Source organism: Larus michahellis, chromosome 14 (assembly GCF_964199755.1).
Source record: "Larus michahellis chromosome 14, bLarMic1.1, whole genome shotgun sequence".
Lineage (NCBI taxonomy): Eukaryota > Metazoa > Chordata > Aves > Charadriiformes > Laridae > Larus > Larus michahellis.
Genome location: NC_133909.1, coordinates 4,859,321 through 4,874,637, shown reverse-complemented (window position 1 = coordinate 4,874,637; position 15,317 = coordinate 4,859,321). Strand labels below are relative to the sequence as shown.

Below are 15,317 nucleotides of genomic sequence, written 5' to 3'. Positions count from 1 at the left end.
TTGTACGGAATGGGGATGAGCCTTGGAGGAGATGTCAGATTCCCTCCTGGCCCCGCAATCCACCCACGTGCCCACCCTCACCAGTACTGCCAAACGTACGCTAAAATGCGGTACGGAGGGAATGGAGGGAAAGGGGTCATCTCTGGATTAAATGCTCACTCTTCATGTGCCGTTAAAACAAATTCAGCAGGTTTCTAGCAGCAGGTGCATCACCTCTAACCCCGGGTGTTGAGCCAGTGATGAAAACTGCAAGTGACTGGACAAAGACTTACAGGAAAATCTCATTTCTTAAATCTTACCCTAACACGTATGTTTACTGTCTAAGCTCTGCACTAGGCCCTTTTATGACCTCCTTGTCCTTTGCTTGTAGCACATCTGCCAGGAAATATAATTTTTAAAAAAAATTCTTTAAGAAAATCTTGTTAACCCTGAGTAATTCCCAAATTTGAAGAGAAAATCTAGTAGTGTCAAACTGGTAAAAAAATACATTTGTACAAAGACAGACAGAAACAAACATCAAAAATAGCACTGTATGCACAAAGTATCACTCCACATAAAAATTACAACTTCATGAAAGGACCCCACCTCACCCACACTTTGCCCAAAGCACATCTAATTCAGAAGAAATAAATCCAGCATACACACAGGACTTACTCTGCATTATCTGCAGCCAAACATAACCCCCAAAATGAAAGAGATGTATCTATACCTTATATTTCTACTCAAAAGAAAAACAACAAAGTCCTTAGCTCATGAAGTCTGTTTGTATGGATATGATGCAATGTCAATTTACTGTTCTCTTAAAAAAAAAAAAAAGTCTTAACATGCTTATTTTTATTTCAGGATTGCAAAAATGTGAACTCATGAGTATCATTGTATCATTGCTCAGTAATTTTAATCCAGTGCAAACCGAAGAATACAAAGTGTCCTGTAGCATTCACCATCACCCAAGCACCACATTCCCAGTGTCAGACAGGCAATTTTCCCTTTGGCATACTCACACATCCAATAATTGCACCTCTTTATAATCCAGTCATCACTTTATGGAATCAAAGTCCTGTTGGAGGTGGGATAATAACTTTGCAGCAATAGACCACAGCTTTTCAGGCTCCAGTGTTTTCCTGTAGAAGGCCTACATATGGAAAGAGAGAGACGTGCTCTTCTTGCAGATGCGTCATCTGTCAGAACTTCTATTTCAGTGTTTAATTTGAGATAGGCTAAATGCAGTCGTAGTAGTCATCTGTATTTTTCCTGTGGAAGCAACTTCTAGACAGCTGGAGCACAGCCCTGGGCATCAGGAAACCAGCGCTCCAGTCCCAATTCTAACACAGTCTTCCTTTATGAACTTGGCAAACTTACTCGAATTCTTTCTGCCTCAGGTTTCCAGACCTATCAAAGTTATTTGCTGCATCTAGTACAAAGGAGCGTCATGGGATTTTAACCACAAATTTCAGTGGAGAGCTTTGAGATGCTCCAAGAAAAATGCTGAACTACAAACTAATCATTATATCTTGCTTTACTGAAATTTTATATGTTTGATTTTTACCAAAGTTCACGAAGAAAGAGTGGAGAAAAAACCCAAGCATTTTCATAACAATGAACTTGGCAATTAAGGGTCATTTGCCCTTATTTTTAAACTAAAAAATATGAAGAGTTTTTCAGTTGTTGAAAATGAAGAACTAATGCTTTTCAAACGTCTGTTTTGATGCCATAAATAGCAGAGTTCTGGAATGTTTCCACTTTCCTGAATATTTCCACTTATCTGACATTTACGTGTAATCATGTTTAGAACATAAATCTGTGCCAAGCCCAGGTTTATTTTGAGGGCAGCTCATGGTTATACTTTATACAGGAATTAGGAGCTAGAATACGCCCACAAATCTTTAACCCATCACCTGTCTTAATAATACAAAAGAAAATGCATTTGTTAACTCACTTTCAAGCACTAATATAACCTGGTTAGGGGCAGCTGAAAGGAGAAATAATGGCATGTATATTGCTCTTTTACTGTGCCATACAGAACTAGGCTATACAAAAGTCAGAACTGCAAATAATAATAATTTTCTCTTGATCCAGAATAAAAATAAAAAAAAGACTCACAAACAGCTATATTTATGGAAAACCCACCAGTTCTTTACCCTCACAAAGAGCACAATTTCTTATTCATTACTATTAAAATGATCCAAACCCCTGAACTTTCTCCTCAAACTTCTTGTTGATGGGCAGAAATTAGTGAACAACAAAACCCATTGACAATCTGGCAATCAAAAAGAGAAGATAAAGCCAAGTCACTTCAGAAACTGCTGAAAACTAATCTATGAAGGCACCAAATCTGCACATGAACAGACACATCAGCGACTCCTATCCCAGTGTCTCTACATAATCAGAATAATGACCAAATTCTGCTCCTAAGGTCTATCTTAGCCTGTTATTTTGATAATGAAACTCCTCATTCCATTTCCATTTATCTGCTCATATAGCTGACCCGAGGAATTTTTCAAAAAACCTATTTGTGTCTCTTAGAGCGAATTTTGTTTAAAGAAATAGAGAGAAAAACAAGCACTAACACCAAATCGCAATGACTGTCTTACAAATCATCTCTTTCCGTAATGGAAAGTCCTACATCCTTCCTGATCCACCCTCTCAGCCTGTCCATGGATGTGGGAGAGGAAAAAAGACAAAGAGCCCACGGCACATTTCTCGTATGGTCACACAAATAGGGGCTTGGAGCTTGAAAAGCCCTAATGCATATTTTCTATTTATATATATATAAACCAACCAATAAAAGGCTACACATACCAATTACCTTTTCTCTTCTTGTACATACTGTCAAGCAGTAAACAGAAATTAGCAGCTGCAGTGCTTTTTTATTCAGGATGTGTATATTAACTGATGACTCACCAAATAATTTGCAGCCCAGCTTGCCAGTTGTCTTCTCCTCCACAGAAAGAAACACTATTTTAAACAGAAAGTTAACCACTGTGGATCTTGCAGGCAAGCCAGCATGCATCAAACCAAGATAAATATTGCTGGTGAACCCCAACAGGGCAGAGGAAAAGGCTGGTTTGAATACCATACTGCAGCCTTTTTAAAATACTCTAATAGGAATAAATGATACATGGGGGAAAAGAGAGGAGGCAGGGAAGAAAGGATTATTGCTAAGTCAACCCACACTGCCACATGGCCTTTTGTCGTATACGCTGCCTTCACACAGCAGGCAAGACCTGCACTGCATGAACAGCTTCAGTGCATGGGTAAGCTTTTTTTTGTAGTCTTCTAAGTACACTTGGGGCCTGACGGAGTAGTTTATTTCAAATAGGGACCAGTAATCTGTGGCACAGAGTCTAAGATGCCATGCAGCAGGCTTTGGGAGGGCTTGGAGCTGGAACGTGCACTGAAAAGGGCATCTGCGAAGAAGCAACTCCCAAATCCTGGCTCTCACCAAGCTCCAATGTCTGCAGGAGTTGGGAGCCTGTGCCTCCCGCAAACAGATGCTCTGTAGCGTCTTTAGGAATGCGATGTCTTGTGGGTCTTGCCGAGTTTCTTCCAGAATATTTAACCTCTCATTTGGAAAGCAAGCTGACAGTTCCTTCTTCAGATTATGTCCACCATGTAATTAATGAGCTTGACATTACAATTTTGGCCAAACTTCTGTTACATCCTATCTGATCGGATGCAACCAGAAAGTACAATTCAATTAAATTCTAGAGAATAAAGGGCAATTGCTCTCTACTCCTACAACATTCACTATGCTGTTCTTTAGTGCTGCATGACAAACTTCTTTACTGACAGTATGGAATATTCTACTATGACTCAGTATTTGAAGACTGAACCACAAATTTCATTCTATTTTAACTCCATTAAATCTAATTAACAAATTCTGATTGGTTTCTAATTGCTTTTTCAAAAAAAGCGATAAATAAAATTTAAAAAATCAGACACAACAGGAATTTTCCAAGAGTTGCAGAAGTGTCATTTAATAAAAATGCAGGTTTTTAATTCTTCCTATTCTCATAGTTCTTTAAAAACTACAAAACAAGAAAACAAGTCTCCTTGATCTCAGAATGGACATTACTCCTTTGCTCTCTGAATAAGGAGGAAGGTTCAAAGAAAACTCACAGCATTATTTTCCACAGCACCTGCTGCCGATTCCTAGAATCCAAATGGAGATTTAAAGTCTCCCTCAGCATAATCTCAATCATTCTTCATCAACCATTGCAGACATCTGAATCCAACATGGGTTTAAGGCTAATTTTACACAAAGAGTCAAAAGAGGCAATTTGTGTCAGAAAACAGATTCCACCACACAAAAACATATTCTTATTTGTGTTTCCATACTCCTGTAGTACTAATTTATCCCTGGTTCTGAATAAGCCACAGGTTCTTGGGTTTCAGGCTATCACTGTCACATCCACAAACTGTAACGCCCTCTACAGCCAACAGTTACGCGAAATCCCTGCTCTGATTTACACAAGATAACACAAACCATCCAACCAACCTTCTGCAAGCAAGATTTAGCATGCTCATGACATACCTGGAGTGGCTAAAAGCCCAAGCTGCAGCTATAACGTGTCAGTTCAGGATTTTTGAAACTGATAATGAACGTGTGCTTCTAAAATGCACCGATTCTGATACAAATCTGACACATGAATAGTGTGTCTTGGTACACGCACTAAATCTGACAAATAAGAGATGTCAAATTTCTTGTGCACAAACTGTGTAGCTCATTGGCTCCCAACTATGTTCATCCATCAAGTGCTTTCCAAGAGAGTAAAGACATGGTGCACACACACAAGGATTATGCAGCACATCTCATATGTCTAATAGATTGCACAAGTTTTGGATTTGGTGTGAACAGCACATTGATGATTTGTCCAGGCTCTCTAGAAACAGCCAGAAACATAGAAGCTTAGCAAAAATATTTAAGGTAAGTCTGCCGGGACTGCTGGGGATCCAGAAATCCTGCCAAATTCAAAATATCAGCTTCTACATGAACAAAGTTCAGATTAAAAAAAAAAAAAAGAAAGAAAGATGAAAGCTGTACAGCAGCTCTTGAAAAGGAAAGACTTCTGGAAATAATGAACTTAAGTCCTTTCACCACTTGCTATTTTGCTGCTCCACGGGAACTTTTAGAGGACTCTGAGCTGTAATTCTCCTGCAGTAAACCCTCAAAAGAAAATTTCTAAATCAAAATCCAGTTTAAAATTTGAAAGTATACATCAATAACTCTATATTAACCTTAATTGCTATTTGCATAAACTACTATATAGAAACAAATGTATATCCATAGGTGTCTAAATTGCTCAGGCAACACAATAATACTCTAAAAACCCCTAGCAAGAGAAATCAATATAGTGAATAGGGAGGTAGTCAGGAATACCAAAAGATGAATTAGTGATTGTAACCATGGAGACTACAGACTTTTAAGGAAATAGTAGAAAATAAAAGTACAAAATCTTGCACTAACAAAGAAACAAATAAAAGATCAGTGGGAACTTTTCCAGCTTCTACTCTCAGAAATGTGTATTTTAAATAAGAATTACTCACTAAATAAGTGGCAAATTCTAATGGGAAACAATACATTAATTTACTTCAGACCTACGTCGGCCTGTGTCCAGTAACAGCAAGCTGTTCTTGTTATTGTTGAAGAACAGAATGAATGTCAGCATGTACCTTTATAATGCCCAGAAAGCACATTAAATCCAAATATTTAAAAATTACTATCCATTGCCTTTGTTACACATATTGCCCTACTGCAACATCTTTTCCTTGACATGTGCATCCTCTGCATCTACAGCAGGAAAGAAGTCACGAAACGCCCAAGGGAAACGAGTTCAAACAAAAGCATATTTATAGGCTCTCTGCAGTACAAAACACGTCCCAGGAGCGCTGGGATTTTGGCTGGCACGATTTAGCATCCTGCCCAACCCCACTGGGCCGAGGGACTCTCCCAGGTGCGGTCGCTTTGCTGCCCCAAGGCGCTGAGGCCCGGCCGCGGCAGCCCGCGACCCCGCTCCTCTCCGCCTGACTCTGAGAAGCCATTTAGCCCTTCTCCCTCCCCCCGCCGGAAAGAAGCGGGTCCTTCCGTATCCCTCCCCAGCGCCTGCAACCAAGCCCTCCCTCTTGGCCGGTCCCTATCGCCCGGGCCACTGGCCAACCTCTCCACCTCACCCGCCGCCGCCATTTTGCCGGCCCCGCCTGCCCGCTGGCCGTTAGCGGCGCCGCGCAGGCGCAGGCTCGCCGCGCAGGCGCAGTGCGGCGCGGGGCCCGGCAGGCAGCATGGAGGACGCGCTGAGGCGGGAGCTGGGCACCGCGGTGCTGCGGCCGACGGGGCACTCGGGGGGCGGCTGCATCAGCCAGGGCCAGAGCTACGACACGGACCGCGGCCGGGTGTACGTGAAGAGCAACTCCAAGGCGGAGGTGTGGGCGGGCAGGGGTCGAGGGTGGGGTGCGTGCGGCGGGCCCGGCGGCGGGGCGGGAGGCAGCTGTGAGGGCGGCCGCGCTGAGGAGATGGGCGGCGGGCTGGGCTCGGCCGGCCCCGGCTTCTTCTTGGTGAAGGGAGGTTTGCTGGCTGGCCTCCGTCGGTGAAACTAGGTCGGCTGGTGTCAGGGGCGCGGCCTGCTGCCGGGGTGAGAGGCCGGCTTCTTTTGGCGGCTTCTGCTCTGTGAGGGTCTGGCGGGCGGCCGCTGCGGGTCTGGGGCCTGGTTTGTGGCGGGGGCGCCCGGTGGGGGTAGGCCCTGGGATGGGAAGCAGCGTTTCTGGTGGGATGCTGTTGCGGTATCAGCGTAATTTGCCAGGGCATGCAGTACGATGGCATGCTGTTGTCAGTTGTGGCTGGGGTAACGGTCATACCGCTGTGGCTGCATAAGCTGTGAAAGTGTCTGGAGGAACTCTGAAGGTATAAAATTATCTACCCAAGGCATGCATCTTTCTTTGTTTAACAAAGCCAGTAATTCCCTGCACGTAAGAAAGAGCTTTTCTCAATAAATGATGTTTTTCCACAATTGTTGTTCAAGATTTCCTTCTCTGTCCTTTCAATATGTGGTACTAGCTGCTGGAGAAGGTAGATATCTGCAACATACCTTGCCATAAGTACGGCAGCCTTATTTGCAAAAGCAGAGATCAGGTGGAATTTACTTTAAAGGGACTCTAAACTTGTGTCTGTCAAATGAATACCTTTGCTGGAAGAACAGAAGTCAGAACTTGTATTTGCCTTTAACAGCAAACAAATGTTTTTGAAAGCATGTGTGCAACTATATCTGTTCCAAATTTGTCTATGCTTTCTGATCGTACCAGGGAGCTGGACGGATGCACTGAGGTGATAACATGGGAGAATATGGAAGGGTTTTCCTGCTTTACATTAGACTGAGAATAGTTTGAAATAATAGCAATATAGCCCTTACACTTAGGCCTCTGTGTATTGTGTATTTAGGTATACAATCCAGCTAGCTACAAGATAGGGCCTGGAAAAAAAGATCTGGATAGATTTTCTATTTGGTAATCATTTAATTTTCTATGCTTTTGCCTGTGCATGGATTCTGAGTGCTGATTAAAGCAAACTTTGCCAAGCTGTATTATAATGCTGGGCTGTGGGTGTATATCAGCAGTTTCTTTAGAAAAACAAACTTCTTTAGAAAACACTTTTTTTTTTTTTTTTTACTCTATTAAAAAACAACAGCTGACTTTAACCTACTGTCATGCTTTAGACAGAGATACAGTATTTACTGATTTCCTCTGAACAAAGCTAACTTGTGGCTCAGCAGTTCTTCATTCTTGATCCCCTGTAGGCTTTGGAATTTTTAGTCAATGTTGCATATTGTCCTTTGACTGTGTTTCATGTGTCAGTACTGAAGGGCTAGTGGTCTGGTTTTATTTTATTCATTGTATTTCCTTTCTTTTGCTTTTAGCAGATACTGTAGATTTCCCACATACCCTTTTTCTGCAGCCTCTGCCTTCCTCTTCTAGAGCAGCATTTCTTCATGTGACTAGTGTCACTGGTATCAGTGGACCAACTAAAGAGAATAGATTTTACTCGGTGTGGATAACAGTTGCAGAAATAGTTCCTAAATTCAGAATGTCTTCAAAGCAAATGTAGTTGGTAGTGGCTTGGGTTCTAAGGGCTTCTGCACGCAAGTGCAGTAAAGGGCATTTGGCTGCTATCATTGGTAGTGGTTTTGGTTGTTTTTTTTTTTTTCCCATGAGGCAAAAGAAATAGGCCAGGGAAAATGATTCTGTGACTGCAAATTAGACAATATTGGCTATATTACCAAGCAGACTGTGTCAGAAAAGGCATGAAGACTATGAATGTCAGCACCGTTCTTCTAGTCTCTCAACTGATGATGTATGTTGCCCATAGCTTTCTAGACATTTGCTGCATAATCTATTAATAAAATATTGCTTACATTTTATATATAAGCAGTTTGCACTCCTTCAATTGTAAACAGACTTTCTAAGATATTTTTATGATTACAGAGAATGCTAGAACCTAAATCACTTCCATGGAGTCGGTTTATGAAATGAAATTTCTGTAGTTGCAAAATTACTGTTGAACCTGGTGGTGTGGATCTATTTGTGTCTTGTACGTGCAGTAACCACTTGCTCCAAGCTTTCTATTTAGCATATGCTGCCTTGATTGGTTTTCTGAAAGAGCTTTGCTTACCTCTGACTGGTGTTCATAGAGACTAATGCTTTCCTTTAACATTTGGCAGGCCAGAAGAATGTTTGAGGGAGAAATGGCAAGTTTGGAAGCCATCTTGAAAACACAGACGATAAAAGTGCCTAAACCCATCAAAGTTATAGACCTGCCTGGGGGCACTACACTGTTTGTGATGGAACATTTGGAAATGAGAGGCTTAAACAGGTAAAACACAGTATTACCCTTGCATCCTTTAACCAGAAATTGTGATTATGATGATTAAGTCACTTGTTTTTAGAGGGGAAACTTGTTTTTTTAAATCAAGTCAAGTTCTATTTGTGAATCTATACAGCAGAGAACTGTATAAAATACTTCATAATGCTTCACCTAGCAAATAGGTCATATGTCAAGAAGTAAGTGTGATTTTTCTTTAGTTTTGGGTTTGTCTCAGATTTTTGTGGGTAATTGGTGATTTTTACAGTAAGGTGTTTCTTTACAGTAAGGAAAGGGACCTACATGATCACCTGTTTTGTGTACTTGCCCATGATATAAGAACCAGTGTTTAATATTGCTTGTTAGGAGTATGCAGAGGCACTTCCCCAAATAAATGAATCCTGGTTTCAAGCTCTCACCTTGATTTTGATAGTTTCAAACTTTTGGCCCTTCTCTGTGGCAAACACTTGAGTAAATTAAAATATGATGAATATTTCTGTCTGATTCCATTAGGGAAGTGGGCATGGCCAATTTCTCATCCCAATCTCGGAACTTCTGCAGCCAGCTTGAAGTCATATCCCTCATCCTACTTGTCTGCAGAATTTCTAATTCACGAAGAGCCCTCAGTGAACTCCAAGAGAAAGAGCAGAAATCCTGTCATGTTTCAGCTGATTGAGATGAAAGTGTGCAAATGCAACTTTTGTCATGGAAATTTCAGGGGATAGCTACAATCTGTGTTAACAGGAACAAAATGAAGAAATAACTGCCTTAAATGACAGTGTCTTGAGAACAGGGAAAGATGTGATAGGTCAAAGACAGGAAAAGGAATGTACTTTTGTTAACAGGGGAGCAACTGGCTGTAAGAGTTGTTCATAATTATTGCAAGGTAAATAAATAAGGCCCACCTGACTTTCATCTTCTAGGCCTTTTAGAGAGAAGCTGGAGACAAATATAAAGAGGAGGATGAGTCTTGTTTGGCTCTACTTCCCAAAGACACTTTGCAAAAAAAAAAAGGCAGCATAACACGTTGTGCATAGTTTTCTTACAGATATCTTACTGAAAGTCCATATAGAGGTGATATTGCACAAATTAGAATTGATAGTTTCTCATTGTTACTGAATTTATGATCGCTTCTCACTTTCACTTTTAATAGTGTTGTCAGAAACAACCATGTAAGTACATTTTGTTCTATGTTAATACATAATCTTTATTAGAAGAGGAGGTGTTTATAAGTGGAATATTTTGAAAATGTACTTTGTTAGAGATGCAGAACTTATTTTATTTGCTTAATAAATCTTTTCAAGTAATTCCTGGAATATCAAGAACGGGATTAATTCATGTGTCAGTGTTGCTAAGAATACTTTTGTTTCTTAGACATTCAGCAAAGCTTGGAACACAACTGGCTGATCTCCACCTTCATAACCAGCAACTTGGAGAGAAGCTGAAGAAAGAAGAAAGCACAGTTGGTACAGTACACAGCTGTTTGCAAATTTAACCTAGTTAATAATAATCTACAAAATAGTTAAAATAGCTTTTGTTATTTCAGGATAAGTTCGTCTTCTTCCACTAAAGATACTATGAAAATAGATTTGGATGAAACACCCAGCAGGGGATTGTCCTTTTGCTTTTGGTTGCTCTATTTGGATCTATGTAAGCAAAACGTTTATTCAATTTGGGACCCTTGGTATCCCAAACAACAGTTTCTGCAAGGACATGGTATCAGAGGAGATACGCTACCTCAAAATATGATTATGAAGATTATAATATAGCTGCTTTCCATCAGGCTTTAAGCTTAAAACCCAACCATTGTAAGAAAAAGAGTATTAAGATGCAATTTTTTTATTCTTAGTAGAAGCAGCGTTGTACCCTTGCATAGTTTTTAAGGTCCATTTGCATTGTAGATACCTAGAATCTTGTCATTAGTATTGGATTTTTGTCTTTGGTTTGAAAGGTAAAGGTCAAGGGCAAATGGAAGTCCAGTTTGTGGATCAATTTGGCTTTCATACAGTTACCTGCTGTGGCTATCTTCCACAGGTAGGTTGTCCTTCATCAGACCGATAGAATTTTAAGTTTATCTTACTTTCCCTTCAGTGACACAAAGGGCCAAAATTATCATAATGGAAATTCATTTATTTCTGTGGAGTCATAAAAAGAAAAAACATTGTTCAGCCTGCTAAGGAAAGTAGTGCTTTGGACAGCGCTTACAGCTGCATTGGACGCTTATAGCTCTTCAATTTCTTGGGTTTTATCACTTTGAGAAAATTATTTATTCCCCTAATTTAATGTTTTAAGATAACGGTCTATTAAATGGTAGCATTTACTGTCCTGGATGGTGTCAGCACAAAGGCTGTATAATCCTCCAAAGCTTTATTTAAAAAAGAAGAAAATTGGTCTTTTGCGTCATGTAGAACTGACATCTACAACCCTGTTCCTCCAGGTGAATGACTGGCAGAATGACTGGGTGACTTTCTTTGCCAAGCAAAGAATCCAGCCGCAGATGGACATGATCGAAAAGAATTCAGGAGACAGGGAAGCAAGAGAACTTTGGGCACAACTTCAGGTAGGAGAAGTTCTCTCAACTCTCATTATGGTGATAGCTAAATATCAGTTGGTTAGACTTTCTTTTCATAAACCAAAGTTCCTGTTTGTTGGTTCTGTTGGTAAGAGATTCCATCTTTTAGGGATTAAAATGCCTTTTATTTTAAGATATAATGGCTTTTGCCACATCACCCTATGCTAATATTCCAAGGTGAATGCGTGCCAAAGAGCACTTTGCCTTACTGTTTGGGAAATACTAGATTACGTTCACACTTCTCATTCCCTCCAACACGCTCATGATGAGAAATGTATGTAAGCAGTACTGTTCTGCACATTACCTACTCATTTAAGGTTTGCATCTGATTAAGTGACTATAGTATTAGTTATATATTTATTAGTTACTTTCTAGAAATCTCTTCAAGGTTGGTGAGAGATTCCTGAGCCTTCTAATGATGAAGTGTGTGGTCGGGGTTGTTGTTATTGTTAAAGCTGGTCAATATCGCAGCACCGAATGCTATTTTAAATTTTTTATTTTCTTAGTGCTAAAAAACATTTGGACGATTATTCTTCAGCTGCTGGCTTTTATGAAAAATAGAAATCCTTTTGATTTTCTCAGCATTTCTGTTGACTAGGTCCTATGCCACTTCCAAGTTTGTTTGTTTTTTTTTTTTTTTAACAGACTTTTAAGAAGTTTCAATTCATGCTCTGGATGTATGCAGATAAAACTCTAATCATTCACATTAAAATGTAGTACTTAATGTGTCTTGCTTTTTTTCCCCTGCAGCTGAAGATACCCAGTTTGTTCTGTGACATAGAAATTGTTCCTGCTCTCCTGCATGGAGATCTCTGGGGAGGAAATGTAGCTGAGGATGATTCTGGTCCAATTATCTTCGATCCGGCTTCTTTCTACGGCCATTCAGAGTACGAGCTTGCAATAGCTGGGATGTTTGGTGGCTTCAGCAGTTCTTTTTACTCTGCTTACCACAGTAAAATTCCCAAAGCTGCAGGGTTTGAGAAACGCCTAAAGCTTTATCAGCTTTTTCATTACATGAACCATTGGAACCATTTTGGTACAGGGTACAGAGGGTCTTCTCTAAACATTATGAGAAATCTTATAAAGTGACTCTCTGCTTAAGCAGAATACTTCCTATGTTGCTTGGAAAACCCCATACTTGGCGGTGCAACTGCAGGAGTAGTAATGTTAAAAAAAGCTATTAGACCCTTGACCTCGTTGCACAGCTAAAGACCTAGAATCAGTGATTCCTGCTGAATACCAATATAACATAGTCATCCCTTTTTAGGATAGTTGGGAATACCTTTATGAGGGAAATAGCTAATGAGTTTATGCAGTTGCACAAAAGATCTGTCGGTGTCAAGAAACCATTGTATGCTTGAGACCAGGCAAGTTAATACAGGTCAAGCACTCAAGTCTAAATTATTTGGAAAAAGTACTTTCTTAGGGACCAGTTGTTCGTCAGAGTGGAAAAATACCAGGGTTTACATTTGCACCTTAATGGAAAACATTAGAGACGCGTTTGTGAAATGGAGAATTGCTTTTCTCAGTTACTGAGGAGATGGCTGAAAAAGTTGATCATTACTTTTTAATGTTCCCCCCCACCTTTGTGATAGATTGCTCAGACTCTTTCAGCTCTTCATGTCCAGTTATGTGCATGAGAACAATGTTAACAAAATATTTTGAAGGTCAACAAGAAAACTATGTAATGGGAACTGTGAAAAATGATTGCTATTCATTATGCTAGTGTGATTCTATTGGATGGAGACTGCTTCCTGTTCTGTTAGTTACAAAGCTGTTTGAAAATGGCTTATAATTTTTTCTGGCATGTGCATTTTGGTGCCTCATGGCATTCTTGTAGGCTGTTCTCTGCTTGCTGGTCAGTGGTTTCTTATCTACAGCAATTTTGGTTTTAGCAGAACTAGCTCTCTTCTTTTTTGGATTATGCTTTTGTCCAGTAGTGTGCATTCTTAAAGACCTGTTCAGGTACACGTCCTGTGAAGATGTACTCTCTCACTCATACAGGCAGAAGATGTACTACTTTTTGACTCTTGTCATTGCCTACAGGTTAATGCCATCTGGTTGTGATACAGGCTTCACATAAATTTTCTGTAATTTACACTACAGGTGCCATAAGCTAACATTTTTCTTCAGTCCCCACTAAGTGCACTTTGTAGGTCTTGGGATAAGAGACATGAAACCAAAGGAAAATAAAATGTAACTCGCAGAACAGCAGCTCTACACCATTGTCAGAAGTTCTTCAAGGATAGCTTTGCAGACTAGCTATTTCTTGTACCTGCGAGATGGTAATACTAACATTGTACTCTTCTTGATGTAGGCTGGTAATGATATTTCAGTGCAAGCATACCGGGTAGGTGAGAGGGGTGCATGATTCCTAACAAGCATTTTGAATGTTTGGCAATGACTTTAATTAATTAAAAATGTTTTTCATTGGATATTGACAGATTACAGAGGTTTTTTTAGTTGCTGGTTTTGCAGTTATTTATACAAATTGGAAGCAAGTTTAGAGAAGACTATCATTTGATATAACTTTCCTTAATTCTACTACTCTTCTCACTGGCTGTCTAACTTTTGCTACAAAAAGTTTTAAAGCCTTGCTTGGTAGAATAGCTTTTACTTTTACCTTGTTGCTTAAATAAAAAGTTTCCCAGTTGATTATTGTTGTCTCTGTTTTCTGAATTAAAACCTTACAGCTTGCGTCCGTTCTTGGGGAGCTACTTGCTCTAACTTGTTAAAGGTATCTAGTTCGTTAGAGAATTATGGTCATCAGAGGTGTTGATGGGAACGTAGTCATGGATTTTAATCTGGAGCAGTGTGTCAATGAAGAAAATTTACGTGTTGTTTGGTTACGATATCATTTGAGGTCCTATCTATGCATTCAAACTTTATGTATTGTACCAGCTGTTTGGATGTTGTTGATGAAATGTTACGTCTGTGCACATACTCTTATTCCATTCACACACACTTAACACTGCTTAGCGCAGCTGATGCTGTGGAATTTTAGCCAGCTTTCACTCTGGTTAGATCCCTTAACTGTGTATTTCCATGTGGCTTCATAATAAAATTAGAAGTTACTTAACAACGTCATTCTGTTTACAAAACTTCAATAAATCAACATGTTTGTTTTGCTAAAATACCTAAGTATTTTTTAGCATTAGAAGATGAAAAGTGATATGAAGGTGGATTTTCTGTCAGTCATAGACTTGAGTGATAAATGGTAAGTCTTCAAAGATCACCTTTTCCTAATAGAACTGAATCAAGATATTTTTGTGATTGAAAGAAAATTGTGTTGTATGCAGATTATGTAAACAGAAACAACTGTATTTAGAGATTTGATTTAAGGTATATGCTCACTTTTTCAAAGCTATTTTGTCCTACAATTAGAAATGGAAGGGTTGTAGAGAGGAATACAAATGGAATGTAACAGCAAGCTCTACTGTACCATGGATCCCTTGGTTTTGAGTTCTTATAGACAGCAGTTGAATCAGAGGATGGAGAAAGGGATGAAATCTTCTGAAGGCAGGCTGCTAGTGGACCCTTAAGAAGAAATTGCTGCAATTCTATAAGGTAAATTTTTTTTTTCTTACGTGTTGTACAGTTCGGCACTGCTCTTAGAATTCTCCTCTGATCATTTTGTTGCATTATGTGTTCTAGGCATGCCTTTGTTATTCTTCATCTCTTTCTCTCATAGTTTAAAGCTAATGTGTCCTGTTTTTTCCTTCTCATATATTCCTCCCTCTTGGCTTCCTCTGTACATTGTAAATCTGTTAAGCGTGTTTCCTTGTACCCATGCTCTCATTCTGTATTTCCTGGTTCTGTACCATAATTTTGCCGACTTTCCATTTCTGTTTGGACAAGGAAGAAGGGTAAAAGAACCACTGAATTTTTCTTAAATAT

At 39.7% G+C, this 15,317-nt stretch overlaps 1 protein-coding gene across 1 annotated transcript; it reads left to right on the top strand.

Annotated features, from left to right (window-relative positions):
• Positions 1 to 6,241: 6,241 nt before the first annotated feature.
• On the top strand, positions 6,242 to 14,075 carry LOC141751257 (ketosamine-3-kinase-like). The gene is made up of 6 exons (XM_074607717.1): positions 6,242 to 6,420; positions 8,709 to 8,860; positions 10,223 to 10,314; positions 10,800 to 10,882; positions 11,286 to 11,408; positions 12,171 to 14,075. The coding sequence occupies exons 1-6, from the start codon at positions 6,280 to 6,282 to the stop codon at positions 12,507 to 12,509; spliced, it is 930 nt and encodes a 309-aa protein (XP_074463818.1). The 5' UTR covers positions 6,242 to 6,279; the 3' UTR covers positions 12,510 to 14,075.
• Positions 14,076 to 15,317: the final 1,242 nt, after the last annotated feature.

Bases quoted from the DNA above. Each gene is read 5' to 3' on its own strand.
- LOC141751257 (XM_074607717.1), top strand. From the start codon at position 6,280: ATGGAGGACGCGCTGAGGCGGGAGCTGGGCACCGCGGTGCTGCGGCCG. The intron at 8,861-10,222 runs GTAAAACACAGT...TTTGTTTCTTAG, and splicing joins GAAATGAGAGGCTTAAACAG to ACATTCAGCAAAGCTTGGAA. The intron at 10,315-10,799 runs GTACAGTACACA...TTGGTTTGAAAG, and splicing joins GAAAGAAGAAAGCACAGTTG to GTAAAGGTCAAGGGCAAATG.